This window comes from Ammodytes marinus, assembly GCF_949987685.1.
Source record: "Ammodytes marinus genome assembly, chromosome: 8".
NCBI classification, from domain to species: Eukaryota; Metazoa; Chordata; class Actinopteri; order Uranoscopiformes; family Ammodytidae; genus Ammodytes; species Ammodytes marinus.
The window spans coordinates 15,203,441-15,220,964 of NC_137212.1; the positions used below are offsets into that span (position 1 = coordinate 15,203,441).

Below are 17,524 nucleotides of genomic sequence, written 5' to 3' on the forward strand. Positions count from 1 at the left end.
TATATCTGTCTCTGTTGCAGCATTTCACCTGTTCAGGGAACAAAGTTCTGTGGCAAGTCGTGCATACAAATGTGGGCCCATGTTTAATCCTTTCACGGAATGAAGATATAGCAGCTTCCATTACAGGGTTCACCACATTCCTTGGAGTTTCTTGGTGGCGAGCTGTCATCATGTACAGTATCTCACAAAAGTGAGTACACCCCTCACATTTCTTCACATTTTTCTTTATATCTTTCCATGGGACAACACTGAATAAATGACACTTTGATACAATGTAAAGTAGTCAGTGTACAGCTTGTATAACAGTGTAAATTTACTGTCCCCTCAAAATAACTCGACACACAGCCATTAATGTCTAAACTGCTGGCAACAAAAGTGAGTACACCCCTTAGAAAAAAATTACAAATTGGGCCCAAAGTGTAAATATTTTGTGTGGCCACCATTATTTTCCAGCACTGCCTTAACCCTATTGGGCATGTAATTCACTAGAGCTTCACAGGTTGCAACTGGAACCCTCTTCCACCCATTTATGACAGCATCACAGAGCTGGTGGATATTAAAGACCTTGCGCTCCTCCACCTTCTGTTTGAGGATGCCCCAAAGATGCTCAATAGGGTTTAGGTCTGGAGACATGCTTGGCCAGGCCATAACCTTTACCCTCAGCTTTTTTAGCAAGCCACTGGTCGTCTTGGAGGTGTGTTTGGGGTCGTTATCATGTTGCAATACCACCCTGCGGCCCAGTTTACGAAGGTTGAGTGCACGTGGTCAGCGTCGTACACAGAGGTTGGCTTTGGAAAATAGACGTATGAGTGCTGCCAGCATTGCTGAAGGGCTTGAAGGGGTGGGGGGTCAACATGTCAGTGCTCAGACCATACGCCGCACTCTGCATCATACTGGTCTGCATGGCTGTCGTCCCAGAAGGAAGCCTATTCTAAAGATGATGCACAAGAAACCCCACAAAAAGTTTGCTGAAGACAAACAGACTACGGACATGGATTACTGTAACCATGTCCTGTGGTCTGATGAGACCAAAATACATTTATTTGGTTCAGATGGTGTTAAGAGTGTGGAGCGGCAAACAGGTGAGGAGTACAAAGACAAGCGTGTCTTGCCTAGAGTCAAGCATGGTGGTTGGAGTGTCATGGTCTGGGGCTGCATGAGTGCTGCCAGCACTGGGGATCTACAGTTCATTGAATTCTAACATGTACTGTGACATACTGAAGCAGAGCATGATCCCCTCCCTTCATAAACTGGGCCGCAGGGCAGTACTGCAACATGATAACGACCCCAAACACCCCTCCGAACGACCACTGGCTTGCTAAAGAAGCTGAGGGTAAAGGTTATGGACTGGCCAAGCATGTCTCCAGTCTTAAACCCTATTGAGCATCTTTGGGGCATCCTCAAACGGGAGATGGAGGAGCGCAAGGACTCTAATATCCACCAGCTCCTTGATGTCGTCATGAATGGGTAGAAGAGGGTTCCAGTTGCAACCTGTGAAGCTCTAGTGAACTACATGCCCATGAGGGTTAAGGTAGTGCTAGAAAATAATGATGGCTAAACTAAATATTGACACTTTGGGCCCAATTTGGACATTTTTTCTTAGGGGTGTACTCACTTTTGTTGCCAACAGTTTAGACATTAATGGCTGTGTGTCGAGTTATTTTGAGGGGACAGTAAATTTACACTGTTATACAAGCTGTACACTGACTACTTGACATTGTATCAAAGTGTAATTTATTCAGTGTTGTCGCATGGAAAGATATAATGAAATATTTGAAGAAATGTGAGGGGTGTACTCACTTTTGTGAGATACTGTATTTCCACTTTATTCTCAAGGCACACTGCATCTTGTGACGAATATGAAGTAAAGCATTTGCAGCAAGGCTATTCTTTTTGTCCCTGGTGCAGCGCTGTATATGACGCAGTCTGAAGTCTGGGTTGTGGTGATATTTATCCAACAATGACTTGATTTTTTTGCTCCTAACTGCAGTATCACTTCTGTACATGTCACTCATGTATTTTAGCTTTTTGTTCTTTACAACTGGATTGGTTCTGTAGATGTCCCTCATGTATTTTTTCCTTTTCTTCTGTACAACTGGATTGGTTCTGTTCCTGTCTGTCGTGTATCTTATCTTTTTGTTCTTTACAACTGGATTGGTTCTGTAGATGTCCCTCATGTATTTTTTCCTTTTCTTCTGTACAACTGGATTGGTTCTGTTCCTGTCTGTTGTGTATCTTATCTTTTTGTTCTTTACAACTGGATTGTTTCTGTACATGTCGCTCATGTATTTTATCTTTTTGTTCTTTACAACTGGATTGTTTCTGTACATGTCGCTCATGTATTTTATCTTTTTGTTCTTTACAACTGGATTGGTTCTGTACATGTCGCTCATGTATTTTTTATGTTTGCTTTGAAAATCCAAATTGTTCTTGTATCTTCTGGTGACGTACTTCTTCTTTTCTTCTCTGTGTTGACGTTCATTTGCATATTTGGTTTTCATGGCCTGTAATTTCCTCAGCCGGATTTCAACATTCTTTCTATATTGCAGTGTTTCATGTTGTCTTTCTCGAGTGATTCTCTGGTCATTGTCTCCAGGTGGTACTTGGTTTTTGTGACATGTCTTTGCTCTAGCCAAAGCTCTTTTTTTCCTTTGTTTGTTTAGTTTTGAAACATCTAGGTTCTTTGGTGGTCCATCATCAGTTATATCTATTGGGATGTTTGCTTCCACACAGTGTTGTTGTCCGGGAAATGCTATTGTAGGACCCATTAGTGGCACATGTGCTGATGGTCCAGATGTCTGACTGTTATCTTGTTCAAAGGAAACAGGCATTAACTCATAGCTTGCAGTAGGGCCATGGTCTTGAAACAGCTCCTTGAAGTGGCCAACCATGTCACCCAGGTCAGAGAAAGTCATCATAATTGCAGTTCCCGTAGGATGTGGAAAGCCTCTTTCACATCTTGAGTGGGAATCGAATAATCCATAGCGTCCTGAAGTGTCGCGGAACAATGCGAAGCATTCAGGAGTAACTATTAGGACAGCATGGCTTATATCTTGTGATAGGCACCCCAGTTGTGTAGCAAGGGACAATCCTCTGTGTCTTCGTGGACTGCCTTCTTCAAGTGCCAGGTAACCAACTCGCAGATCAGACATGTTCATGTGTACGCTGTATACAGTTTTGCCTATTAAGATAGATTTTGGCATCTCTTCTATTGTCAACAGTTCCTGTTGATATGTTTTATCTAATTTAAGCTGCTGTATCACTTTTCGATAGACTGTATTTCCTTGATGAAGCACTCTGTCAAGAGTTTTTCTATCGAAATGGGAACCCTCGTTGTGGTAAAGCAGAAATGTGAGCGCCATGCAGGTGCACTGTGTGTTCTGAGAACCCATGTACCTCGCATCTCCCTGGGAATGACTTGCTCTCACGGACTGAATGCGCTGACTTGGAGCAATGGCATAATCCTGAAAAACAAGATGGAAAGTATGTTGGTCATTGTAGTTATTTTGTATAAACATTTGACTTTTAATAATACAATAATATATTTGATATATATAAATATATTTTTGAAATATTATATCATATTTTGATTAATATGCCATAAGATAGGAAATGTCTCATTATTACATTAACACATATTTTGAAAATAAATGAGCAATGATTGCTATTGTTAAAATGTCAGTGTCACATTATGTCTGCATTTAGTGTGCATGTCAAATACCTGTCTGGTATATTCCATAGAGCTAATCTCCAGTGGCTGGTCAAAGGAAGATGCATTGATCACCTCAGGAAGGCAGTGGAATGGATCCTGCACAATAATAGCTGCTTCCTCCTTTAAAAAAAAATTCATATATGCACTTAAAAAAATGAAACAGCACATTTTTTATTAAACCCAACATGACACATGTTTATGTATACTCAATTTACACAAATAACAATTTTAAATTAGTCATGTATTCTTAAATAGAAGTGGGGGTAAAAATCAACATCTGCCTAAATATTTGTTGTTCTACATATTTTGGGCTGTTCCATAAAAACATTTGAAATTAGTAGATATATACAGTGAATATAGCAGCTCAAAGACTACAGGAGGGAGTTACTTTAGCATTTCAAGCCACCCAAACTGATTGTACTGTGGATTAATGGAAGAAGGTTGTGGTGTCTAATGAATGCTGAAGTGTTTTGTCACGCAGTGTTGTTTCACATTGTCTCTCTATACAGGGTGCATGTCAATTACCTGTCTTGTAAATTCTTTAGAGCTGCATTCCAGTGGCATGTCATATGAAGTTGCATTGACCTCCTTCGTCACAAAAGCTAACCCTGGATGGCAATGCGAGTGATCCCCCACACCACTTGCTGCTTTCTCCTTTAAAAAAAATAAAATAAAGGTAATTGCATAAAGCACTTTACGAAATTAAACATTGCTTTTCTTATTAAACCCAACATGAAAAAAGTGTTAACTATTGTTAAAATGACAGTTTCAAATTATGTGTGCATGTCAAATACCTGTCTGGTACACTCCAGTGGCTGGTGAATGGAGGAATCATTAATCTCCTCTGGAAGGCACTGGAATGGATTCTCCACAATGATCGCTGTTTCCTCCTTTAAAAAAAAATGCATATAAGCAATTAAAAAAGTGAAACAGCACATCTCTTATTAAACCCAACATGAAACATGTTTATGTCTACTCAATTTACACAAATTACGATTTTAAATGAGTCATGCATTCTTAAATAGACCTAAATATATGTTGTTCTACATATTTTGGGCTGTTCCATAAAGACATTTGAAAGGATTTGGTATCATTATGGGTATATTCTGTAATTTCATACAGAGGAAGTGGCTGACTAATTCAGAGCCATCTTTAATAATAACCTCTCATTATCTATTTACTCTTTATGCTTGCATGCAATGCAAATTCTGTGAAGTGAATTTCTGTTGAGGACAACTTCAGTCTACAGTGTATTTTCCAATAAACTACATTTATATTCCAATCATTACTGAATATAGCATCTCAAAGACTACAGGAGGGACTTAATTTTTGTTTTAAGCCACCCAAAGTAAATTACAGTGGGTGTTCAGTTTAAGAAATGGAGATGTCTATATATTTATATTGAGACTGCTTTGTTAGGTTGCACTACACTATTTGTGGTGCAATGGCGACGCCTTGTAGCGAAACAGAGATAGTGTTTTTTTAAAGTTTTTAATGTTTTCCTTTGGTTATTGTAGGCAGATATCTTCATTAACAGTTACGTGAATATGTAGGCAATTATTTAACAGTTGTCAAGATATTATTTTGTGTCAGCCTAGGTAATTATTTTTCTCTGTGTAATTTAAGCTAGCTCAAACTGCATGTGTGCAGGCTAATATGTTTTTATGGAAATGTGGATATTTGGCTCATTAGTAATTATACGTTTGGTTTTTATTCCATAGTTTTACAATAAAAGAAACAATGCTTGGACGTCAATAAATCTCCATCTCAAGAAGACAATTCTTTTGCCGTTAGGACAGAACTCCTAGGACAGAATATTGGCCTTTGGCTTTTTCAGATGGATGGGACTTGTCTGTCAGCTGTGGATTTCCACCTAAACCAGACATGATGTGTCATCATGCGTAGGAACCCTGAAAAAGGGCCCTCTAGAAACAACTCAGACTTAGGTAGATGTGTAATTCTCAAACTATAACAGCAAATATTTTAATTAAAAGTGTGTGATTGCATCCCTTGTGTGAACATGCATATTACATTGTTTATACGTACTGAAACTGTGGTATCCATAGGTGTTGGTTTTCCAGCTAGGTCCTTCATAACTGATGCCCCAGGAGATGTGCGTTTTCTCCTTGCCTAAAAAACATTCATTGCAAATAGCAACATTAGCAAAACATTATCTAGGTTTTATTAAATATGAAAATGTGCTAAATGTTGCCATCCATTTCTCCCAAAAACAATTTAACAAATAGAAAATAAAAACACAAACCTTCTTCCAGCGATTCTTCTTGGAGAAAACTGGTTTGGTTGGACATTCCAGCTTCAGTTTCTATATTAAGGAATGCGTGGCATAAATCAAGGAAACACAATATTTCATACCTGTCAAATGTCTTATACATGAAATTGTCTCTACTATTTCACATTTAAAGATTGATGGGGCCTTTTTGAAATTAACAGGCCTTCACAAAAAGGTAAAATTTTAAAAATGCAAAATACCTTAAAGCCTTTTGGCACAGCAGTGAAAGCCACGGGGGTGTCTAGGCAGGATGGCACCAGTTTCTCCATCCACACCAACCTCTGAGCGTCAAACCACACAGGGTTCAAGACCACAGAGCACGCCCTCAGCACCAAAGGTGGAACAAAGTCCTATAAAATAAAAGCAGAAACAATACATGTCATGTCAGCAATAGGGCTTATTAGTCATAGCTGAGGAATTTTACAATATAAGTAAAACAGACCTGCTGCTGGACGACATCCTCCTCCGCAGAATCCCAGGAAGTGTCCTCTTCCCAGAGCTGGCTCCTCTTTAAAAGACAAGTAGAACAAGTTGTATTAAACAAATATAGCTTTGACCAGGTAATCTATAAATCTAAATATGAAGCTCTTTTTATATAGTCTGAAGCATTATAGTTGAATATTAAAACTCCTTCGTCTCAAACAATGTATGACTTTCACCTTGTTATTGCGGCCGACATATGTCACTTTTAAAGGGTCAAGTGCACGTGGACGAACGACCTCTCCAGTCACCACGATTCTAGTGGAATATCTTCTAACCGGCGGGGACCTCCGTGGAGAGACCTCGGGCACTGGCTGCGATGAATCCAAGTGACGATAAGAATGATTCCACATCAACTGGGTGAGGATTCCCATACCCTCGACATCACTCAAGTGGATCTGTGAAAATTAGATAAAACATTTACTGAATTATATTCTCAATATGATCTGCCTGTGTTATTACAAAGAACTGTGGAGACAATATTTACATGTGACATGTAAGAACATATGTTTTACCCCATCATGACTCCACAGCTCACGTCTCCTCAAAGGAAAGGAATCAGTGACAGAGTGGTATGGAACACCTTTAAGAAAAAATGTAAATGATTATAGAAAAAGACATTTAACAGAATAACATTGAAAGTCTAATACAATATCATAGTTTAATAGTATACAATTTAAATAAGTGAGAGGCATTGTGGTATAATGCAATTAATGGAAACAGGTTACATCAAAACATACTAGTTAGAATTTCCACATAAAAATGTACTGACCATGAAGTGCAGCCACTTGTCGCAATGATTGTCGTAGGAATTCTTGGGGTTCAAGAGGAGAGCACAAGCGCGGGGGGAAGTCGAGGATGAAAACCTACAAGAAACAATAGTTATTCATTACACAAGATATTCTTCACTAATTGTCAGTCTTTCAAATATCCATTATTCTCAATGAAATGACCCAAAAGTGAATATACACTACACATTACCTTAGGACAGCGACTGGAAGCAGCTTTTAGAAGTCTGGCAAAGGATGCTTTTGCCTGGTCCATGTTCGGCGTTGATAGGTCGTTGCTTGGTGCTAACAGGCAGATCACGTCAGGTGTTCTCTGTATGTCGGCGTGGAGCAACTCGGTCGTCAGCTGAGATGCATTTGCTCCCGGCGTGGACATGATGCCAAACGACATTCCTCCGACTGGCATATTGATGTAACCATCTGCTATCGCTCGAAGATGCGAATCACCAACGATAAGGACAAACTACAACAAAAAGGAGAGTAAATAGAATAAATTACAGCAAAAGTCATAGACAAAAAAAGTCTATCAGCAGAAATGTGACCACAACAATACCTTTTTATCTGGATCCTCTTCTGGGGGAATCAACTTGTGAGGCTTGCCAGTAAGGGTGGAACGGTCCCAGTTATTAACACGATGGCGTCGACCTCTGCCACGACCTATTAATCAAAAACAAAAGTAATAATTAACTAATAATTTACCATAAAATGTGTGTGTGTGTGTGTGTGTGGGGGGGGGGGGGGGGGTTAATTGCTTCGAGAACATGCAACAATGTGTAAATTTGAGGTGAGCACTTACATGGCTGAAAGCTTGCGGGTTGCTGGCGTTCAACATCTTGAAAGTCCTGTTGAACGGCCTCAGAGCGCAGCATCTGTCAATTAAAGGTAAACAAAAATAATTTTACTTTACTATAACGCAATCAATATGTAATACGAATGCACTAAAATCAAAGTAAATGTGAGATTTACTGTGTAGTTCAATTTCATTCAAAGACTAAAAAAGATTTACTTCATCAGCGTGCTTGAATTATCTTTTATGCTAACTGTAACTGTAATGTAAATGCTTTATGTGTCAATTGGGGATGAATGGATTAGTGTAATTAGTGTAAATATACCGTCTCCAGCGCAGACACTGCTGGTGAGGGGTAGTCATCTTCCTCCCAGGACAAGACCAATGGTGGGAACATCTCTACCTTTAATTGTTGATGAACGAGAATATAATATTTGGTCATCTGATGAACCTTATGAATGTAGGAAACTGACAATTTTGCATTACAATAAGTGAATTAATATTAGAAAATACATGCAAGTAGTGTCAATATACCGTCTTGGGAGCCGACTTTGCAGTTGAGGGATCCTCTCCTGATCCGGCGGCTGTTGGCTGCTTCTCCGGCTGGGCAGTCTGAAAGAAAATCAATTATTATTTAGTGACTCTATAGTCAGTGGTTAGCAATTATTAACCAAAAAGGGCAAAAAAACAAACATTAGACTTAAGTAAAAAGCTATCAATATAACAGATGAACTAAAATAGAAGATACAGTGAGACTCAAAAATACTTCATCAGTGTCCTTTAGGTTATGTTTTATGCTGATATATTAAGTACTGTACAACTTTACTGTACATGCAGTGCGTTTTAATTGTTGATGAACGAGAATATAATATTTGGTCATCTGATGAACCTAATGAAATAAGGAAACTGACAATTTTGCATTACAATAAGTGAATTAATAGGAGAAAATGCATGCAAGTAGTGTCAATATACCGTCTTTGGCGCTGACTGTACAGGTGAGGGATCCTCCCCTGATCCGGTGGCTGTTGGCTGCATCTCCGGCTGGGCGGTCTAAAAGAAAATCAAAGATTATTTAGTGACTCTATACAGTCAGTGCTTAGCAAGTATTAATCGAAATGGGTGCCAATTTTTTTTAACGATCAATAGTGTATTCTGACATGTAGTGTACAGCTATGTATTTTTACCTCCTGGCTGTTTGGATAAATCACGGTCCATCGCTCCTTGGCAATCCGGCAACGCTTCCCCTTCCGCGGCATGTGCCTGTAGGTCTGGCTGTCTGTAAACTTAAAAAAAGACCTCAAGAAACAGTTAGATCACAAACACAATGAAGTGTATTCCTAGAAATGTAATTTGAAAAAATGAAACAATCAAAAGGAGTAATACAAACTGTTTGGTGTCCTCAAGATGTGTGTGTGTGTGTGTGTGTGTGTGTGTGTGTGTGTGTGTGTGTGTGTGTGTGTGTGTGTGTGTGTGTGTGTGTGTGTGTGTGTGTGTGTGTGTGTGTGTGTGTGTGTGTGTGTGTGTGTGTGTGTGTGTGTGTGTGTGTGTGTGTGTGTGTGTGTATGGAGGTTTTAATGTATGGTATGTTTATATATTAAACTAAATTTGTGATGAAGGACAATGAAATGTAGATGATGTGTGAAGATGATGTGTTCTCTGACGCCTCAGTGGGAATCTGAAAAAACAAGGTATATTTGATTACATAGGGAAAAAAAGTGTTCTTCCGAATAATGCAAGAAATGTTTTTGAAAAAAAACCTCGAAAATGCAAAATTATTATACAAAAACAGAGTTCCATTGCAAAAAGTTAACGCGATGCATGACAATGGCCATTTCATGTCACTCTTTGACTCCAAGGAAGAAGTGTCCTCCTCCTTCATGTAAATGAACAAGCTAACCCTCTATGGCATGGCGTTGCCCTGAGGCAACAAACCTCTATTTTAGTCATCACACAGGCCCTTTAATTGAAAAAACCCCAAAACGTATTTATAATATCACCTGACATGTCTCTGTCCAATGAAATGAGGGGCAAAAGTGGGTGTGGCATTTTATCTGGGGTTGCAGCAGTTTTCTAGGAACCGAAGTTGCATGGGACACAGCGCCTCTACTTGGCAAGATGAATATCCCTGCTAAATGTCTTTTGATTGCAATAATTGTATAGTTAAAAATTATGGGCATGTGCACAAGTATGTAAAGACATATGTTTGATTGTTTACAGACTAATTTTGTTTTTATTTATATACTAAAACTGTGTTTTTCTGTTCGTTGCCTGAGGGCAACAATATGCAGTTAGACAACTTTTGTTCAGCAATATCACTAAGTGAAGCAATGTGCTCTCATACATCATTTTGATGATAATCAATGTTTTTTACTTTACTATTACTACTACAGGAGTGTGTTTATGTTCCCACAGCCTGATGGTCCCACATGTCTAAGTAATGTAACTACATAATAGAGAATAGTTGTGTGTGTGTGTGTGTGTGTCACTCCTATTCTAACCTATTCCAGCTGTGATGCCAGAACCTAATCGCCAATGTCTGTGGGAACATAGGGATGACCCCCTCACAACAGAAACACACACACCCACACATAACAGATACACACAACCCAACACATCCACACTAACAACTTTCACACACAGATATACACAACACACACACCCATTCTCACAGCACACACACACTCACAACATGTAAGATTGAGATTATACTGTAGCTGTTTAGACAGGGTGGGGAAAACAGCGCCCCCCCAAATCCCATTAGTGGCCGAAAATATATTGCACACACACGGGGATGACCCCCTCACAACACAAACACACACACTACCCAACACATCCACACTAACAACTCTCACACACAGATATACACAACACACACACCCATTCTCACAGCACACACACACTCACAACACAAACACCGGCTCACCCAGCCACACACACACACACACGCACAACACAAACACATTCACAACTCACACACAGATATAGACAACTAGACAACACACACAACGCCACCCACAAAACTCTCAGTTGTGTTTGTTTGTGTTTTCTTTAGCAAACTTTTGGTAAACATGAAGCAGACGGATACAGACAAACATCACAAAGACATGAAGCTGACAAAGACAAACAAACAACACACATGACAAAAACACAGATTATCTGAACATGAACAACCACTAAAGGTTATGTAAACTGATTGTGTTAGATTGGAACTGATTACACACACACACACACACACACACACACACACACACACACACACACACACACACACACACACACACTCACACTATTTTGATGCACATTTTGCTTGTTTTTCTATATTCCAATTATCCTGTGTATTATAGCAAACCTTGGTGATTTTGTACCCTCATAGCACAGTGTTGCTCTGAGGCAACAAACCCAAATCTGAGTGGGGGGGCCTGTGTATTATAGCAAACCTTGGTGATTTTGTACCCTCATAGCACAGTGTTGCTCTGAGGCAACAAACCCAAATCGGAGTGGGGGGGTGGGGGGTGCAGATTTTATGATGGCTATACCAACAGGGACCCCCAAGCTCCCACAAAGTGGGTGAAATAACACACACACACACACACACACACACACACACACACACTATGGTGTTTATTATTTTTTGTTTCAGTACAACTTTACCTACATTACCTGGCTGTTATTTCTTCACTTTGACATACTTTGTGAACATTATGGACCTAAAAAATTAAAATATAAATATATATTCGTAGCCTATATGTTATATAACGTAATATATAGGCTACAATAAAATATACATATGACTTTATATATTATAGCCTTAAGTAAAGAGTATTACTGTATTTCCTACGTTATGTAGGCTGGCTGTGTGTGACAGTTGGTGCTTCAGTCTTACAACAATGTAAATAGTCACAATTTGACTCCAAAAATGAACTGTCCTCCTCCTTCATGAGGCAGGCAGCTAGCTAGCTGCCTGCCTCCTCCCCCCACTGTTCTTCATTTCTTTTGTCTACTTTAGTATCTTTCTGCTAACTCCCCTCCCCCATGGTTAAATCAGCCAAGTGTGGAGTAGGCCTACACTTTCCAGCATTGTATTAAGACCGTGAAATGAAAAGATACGGCGGAGATATTAAAATATTTGATGGCTGTCACAATCGAATACTCATACTTTTGAGGCAGGGAAAATAAAAGAGTTTGGTATCAACTCTAAACTACCGTCTCTCCTGTTATACTGGGTCTAGTTGCATGAAACAATGGCCGTGTTCTCACACACACATGCAAACATCACTGGTTGGTGAAAACGTTAGGTGAAAAAACAAACAAACAAACAACATATTAACTGGTCTTACCGTTGAAACAGGTCTATGCAGTAAACCTTCAAACTCCAGAAAATACGGGAAAAACAATGCAGCAAAATCCAAGCAAAAGTGTGGGGAAATTGTTGTCCGTCTCTCACAGTAAGAATCCACCTGGAGTGACGTAAATCGCAGGTATGGAGGACAGACCGACTGAGGGGGAAAGGGAGACAGTCTAGGGGGGGAGCCAAGGCAGAGAGGGGCAAGTTTAGATTTTTGTTTTTAAGTTTTTTTTCTTTTTTGTTCAAATGGTTTAATAACATAACTACATGTCATGATGAATATCGATCTGAATGCAAGCTTAGCGTATTAGTTTAGTGAACTAATGTATTCCAAAAAAGCGGACAGCTGTAAACACCCCTTCAGAAAAGCGCAAAATGGTTCAGTCCAGGAAGTCATGACGCTCAGCAGCAAACGAGGTACATTGTTGTTTACGCTTGGAGAGCTATGCTGTTTGTTGGATAATAACCTACAGATATTCCTTCATTCGTTATCAAAGTAAGTAACCACTTAATGTTTTTACATCCATATTATCTATGCTTCACATTTTCATTCATCCCTAACGAAGCACAGGCATTTTATGTCTGTATTGAAGCAACAGTCAGTAGCCTAGTTAGCTTTCACCATAGCTGACTACATTAACGTGGGTCAGCATGGACATTTACGATGTTATCTAATGTAATTCACAAGGCTTTAGTTCTCGTTTGTTTATGTGCTAAAGCTGTAACGCTGTAGAGGTATCTAGGAGCTCTATTTATTCATCCAGCACCCGCTCTCTCTGCCACTACACGTCTGCTCTCCCCGGGGGCATCCCATAACCGATCCCCCCCAGCATTGCTACAAGGGAATAATGAAATGTATTAGCCCACCTGAAGCCTAGGTATGATGACAGCTGCTAATGGTTGTAATAACAATGCAGTTGTTGTTTGCATAACTGATAGTGTATCTGTTTTCTCTTTTTTTAAGGCTGTGGATTACTGTAATGTAAAAGGTATGAACAGCGTGTCAGGCTGTTGATGACTGCTGTGCCACGCATAGACAGAGTTGACAGAATGGCAGAGTATCTGGTGGAGAAGAAAAGGCGTGTCTGCAGTCTAACCACTGGTGGCTGTGGAGCTGCAGCTGTTACCTGCTCCACCCTCCAGGCCAACTAGTGCTGCTGGCTCCAGCTGACTCTCAGGTGCCTGTGCTGGTTGCTGCCCAGCAGGTCCCTGGGTGCCACCCTCTTCTCTGCCCCTTTTGCCCCTGCTGCTTCCGCTACTGTCCCAAAATAATGTCCACAATAGAGAGCATCCTCTGTCTCAACGTGACAGTGTGGTATGGTAGCTGCATGGCTAAGGACAGAAAGGCTCTGGCTCCAGTGGTGAAAACAGCTCAGAGAATAGTGGGGAGTCCACTCCCAAATCTGGACTCATTATACACCAGCCGCCTTCAGAAGAAGGCCAGGTGTATCTCATCTGACCCCACCCACCCGGGCTACGGACTGTTTGTACCTCTGCCATCTAGGAAGAGGTACAGATATCTAAAGACTAAAACAAACAGACTATAGAACAGCTTCTTCCCCAAAACTGTGAAAGAGATCACCCCCCCACTACAAACTCATTACCTCCCCCAACCGCTCTGAGAACACACAACCACAAACAATGTGGTCTGTGCTATGCACCTTATAGAGACTTTAATATGTATTGAACTGTATGTGTATGTGTATGTGTGTGAGAGAGAGTGTGAGTGAGTGTGTGTGAGAGCGAGCGAGTGGTCATGGACAGATGGTGTGCATGTGTGATCAATCATTGAAATATGAAGAGGCATCCTTTTCATAGTTTTTGTTTTAATTTATTTATTTTATATTCATTTATTTTACTTATTTGTTTATATAACTGAGTCTCCCTTCCTCATTTTATTAATGGTGTATCCTGTTGCTTGTATTTTGATTAGATTTTGATTGTAAATATGACTTCCTTTTGTGACGGACGCTAAATGGACATAATTCACTGATATGTATTTACATAGATTCATGAATGAAATGTTTTGCTCCCTACAGAGAGTGTATGGTAACAGGGGAGACGGGGCACCATGTGTAGTTGAAAGGTGGATGAATGACGTGTGCTGGAAAATGTTTGTGAGATGTGAATAAACAGCCACAGAGGTGTGCAGGCAAATTAAGTGATCGGCTTGACTCCTTCCTTCAACTCCTGCAATTTTTTCTTATTTCTTGTTCATAAGAAATAGGCCTATCTTCTTGAATATGCAGCATAGCATGTAGCCTACACATTTTTGAACATATGGCTTACACTGTGGTTAGTTTACAATTTGGTTGTGTCTGCATTAGGTTCAGCAAAAGCAAAAACATGTAAAACCTTACTAGGCTGCCTTTAGAAACATATAGAGTAGGATTTTTATTTACAAATAGATTGGGGGGTATAGGGGTCTCCTCCAGAAAAAATAGAGATTAAAATACATTGTTTTCCCGCATTCTGGTGACTTTACAATAGAATAACAAAAAAATCAGTAAGTCTGTTGACTGATTTTGCATCTGTACTAGATGCCTGTGCTGCTATCTGACAGTCTTTGGCCGCTGTATGTGTTTTCTTTCATGTAACTCAAAGCATGAGTTGACGTGGTGAATCAGTCAAGCCACCTAAGCCTATGATAATTGACCGTTGTGTTTGATTTTATCGTCTCTCTTCCATGACATAAGCTGCACTGGTTGGCCTTTTCAATAACACAACATATTAGGACCACTGTGGTTGAACAAAATAAAAATAATAAGTCAGATAATTTGTCACTTCCCCGACCAGGGATCATTGGACATTTTCAGACATTTGGTGTTAACTCCAGTCCCGAGTTGTGGCCGTCCCCCGATGCTGTGTATACAATTTGGTGATGATAGGTTGGAAAACCACAGAGTAAATGTCACTTCACTGTATTTCAGGTCATGTAAATTAGGGAAGAAATAAAATCATGGCTGACCCCTATGGTCCAAGAGGCTTTATTGTAGAACACCATGAGCTGTACATGTGTAAGAAATAATAAATCAATTAGAGTCAGGGGGAAAGGGGCGCGGCCTGTCAAACATATCATTTTTGAAAGATGGTTTTCGCATTTGTGGCGCCCCCTATGGGTTAATCAAGACACGCTTGCAGGGACATGCTACCACATGTCTTCTGCACATATCCTGCAAGTTTCATGACGATAGGACCTACGATCAATGAGTGATGGCCAATGTGTTATTAAGCCCCGCCCCTGCTTAAACATTTTAGTCAATGGCGGCCATGTTTTCCAAGCTATCCTACTAATATTTTTCGGAGACGTGCGTCATAGTCCCCCGGGGCTTCGTGAGACATTTGGTGTTGATAGAGTAAAAGGTGAAAAAGTTATGGATAAAACCCTGTTTTTCAGTTTATGCTAATTAGCCGAACATATTTCCAGGTTGACTTTTATGGTCCCAGAGGCTTTTTTGTAGAGCACCCTAACATAGACCTGTGTGAGTAATTTCAAGTCAATCGGAGTTACGGTGTGCGGGGCGTGGCCTCTCAAACTTTCTTCAGTCGGGGTTTAATTACAGCGCCCCCTAGCGTAAATTTAAAAAAAATTCCTTGGAGCTATATTGTAGAGCATCATAAACTGTACATTTACATTGATTACATTACTGTACATTGATTTATGGCCAATGTGTTAATAAGCCCCGCCCCTTCGTAAACTTTTTTGGCAATGGCGGCGAAAAAAATAAGCATGGCTGACCCCTATTGTCCGAGAGGCTATATTGTAGAGCACCATGAGCTGTACATGTGTAAGAAATTTCAAGTCAATCGGAGTCGGGTGACTTTTGTGGCGCCCCCTATGGGTTAATCGCGATAAGCTTCGAGGGACATGCTACCACATGACTTCTGCACATACCCAGCAAGTTTGATGATGAAAGGACCTATGGTTAAGGAGTTATGGCCAATTAGTGGATAGACCCCGCCCCTGTGGCGCCCCCTATGGGTTAATCGCGATAAGCTTCGATGGACATGCTACCACATGACTTCTACACATACCCAGCAAGTTTGATGATGATAGGACCTATGGTTAAGGAGTTATGGCCAACGTGTTATTAAGCCCCGCCCATTTGTGGCGCCCCCTATGGGTTAATCTCGATAAGCTTAGAAGGACATGCTACCACATGACTTCTGCACATACCCAGCAAGTTTGATGATGATAGGACCTATGGTTAAGGAGTTAGGGCCAACGTGTTATTATGCCCCGCCCATTTGTGGCGCCCCCTATGGGTTAATCGCGATAAGCTTCGATGGGACATGCTACCACATGACTTCTGCACATACCCAGCAAGTTTGATGATGATAGGACCTACGGTTAAGGAGTTATGGCCAACGTGTTATTAAGCCCCGCCCCTGCGTAAACTTTTTGGTCAATGGCGGCCATGTTTTTCAAGTTGTCCAACTAATCTTTTACGGGTATGTTTATTGTAGTCCCCCGGGGCTTCACGAGAAATTTGGTGTCGATACAGTCAAATTGCAGAAAGTTGTGGATAACACGCTGTTTTTCAGTTTATGCTAATTAGCGGGAAATATTCCCAGAAGAATTTTTATGGTCCCAGAGGCTTTTTTGTAGAGCACCCTAACATACACCTGTGTGAGAAATTTCAAGTCAATCGGAGTTACGGCGTGCGGGGCGTGGCCTCTCAAAGTTCGTTCAGTCGGGGCTTCATTACAGCGCCCCCTAGCGGAAATTCAAAAAACTGTATAATAGCACACCCCGCGGGGTGGAGACGCACGTTGTGCGAAATTTTTGCATGTCTGCGTGTAACGGTGTGGGAGGAGAAGCAGCTAGAAAATGTGAGGCAGAATAAGAAGAAGAAGTCAGAAGTCAGAAGAATAAGTATGGTGGAGAGTAATAATTACGGAAAAATTCCTTGGAGCTATATTGTAGAGCATCATAAACTGTACAAGTGTAATCAATTTCAAGTGAATCAGAGTCAGGTGACATTTGTGGCGCCCCCTATGGGTTAATCGCGATAAGCTCAGAGGGACATGCTACCACATGACTTCTGCACATACCCAGCAAGTTTAATGATGATAGGACCTATGGTTAAGGATTTATGGCCAATGTGTTAATAAGCCCCGC

General features: G+C 40.5%; 1 protein-coding gene across 1 annotated transcript; it reads right to left on the reverse strand.

Moving 5' to 3' along the window:
• Nucleotides 1-1,711: 1,711 nt before the first annotated feature.
• LOC307254589 (uncharacterized protein) lies at nucleotides 1,712-12,525 on the reverse strand. Its single transcript, XM_080033028.1, has 19 exons — nucleotides 12,395-12,525; nucleotides 9,242-9,732; nucleotides 9,030-9,107; nucleotides 8,592-8,669; nucleotides 8,383-8,460; nucleotides 8,067-8,139; nucleotides 7,824-7,927; nucleotides 7,464-7,733; nucleotides 7,255-7,348; nucleotides 6,998-7,065; nucleotides 6,662-6,880; nucleotides 6,445-6,510; nucleotides 6,203-6,352; nucleotides 5,976-6,035; nucleotides 5,759-5,842; nucleotides 4,507-4,602; nucleotides 4,238-4,366; nucleotides 3,722-3,832; nucleotides 1,712-3,464 (listed from the first exon to the last, which is right to left on the reverse strand). Exons 2-19 carry the CDS (start codon nucleotides 9,311-9,313, stop codon nucleotides 1,797-1,799), a joined length of 3,498 nt encoding a protein of 1,165 aa, XP_079889154.1. The 5' UTR covers nucleotides 9,314-9,732; nucleotides 12,395-12,525; the 3' UTR covers nucleotides 1,712-1,796.
• Between the last annotated feature and the right edge of the window lie 4,999 nt (nucleotides 12,526-17,524).

Excerpts from the sequence above, each read along its gene's own strand:
- LOC307254589 (XM_080033028.1), bottom strand. The coding sequence starts at position 9,313 with ATGCCGCGGAAGGGGAAGCGTTGCCGGATTGCCAAGGAGCGATGGACC. Across the intron at positions 8,140-8,382 it reads CAGTGTCTGCGCTGGAGACG|ATGCTGCGCTCTGAGGCCGT; the intron begins GTATATTTACAC and ends TTTAATTGACAG. Across the intron at positions 6,511-6,661 it reads ATGTCGGCCGCAATAACAAG|AGGAGCCAGCTCTGGGAAGA; the intron begins GTGAAAGTCATA and ends TGTCTTTTAAAG.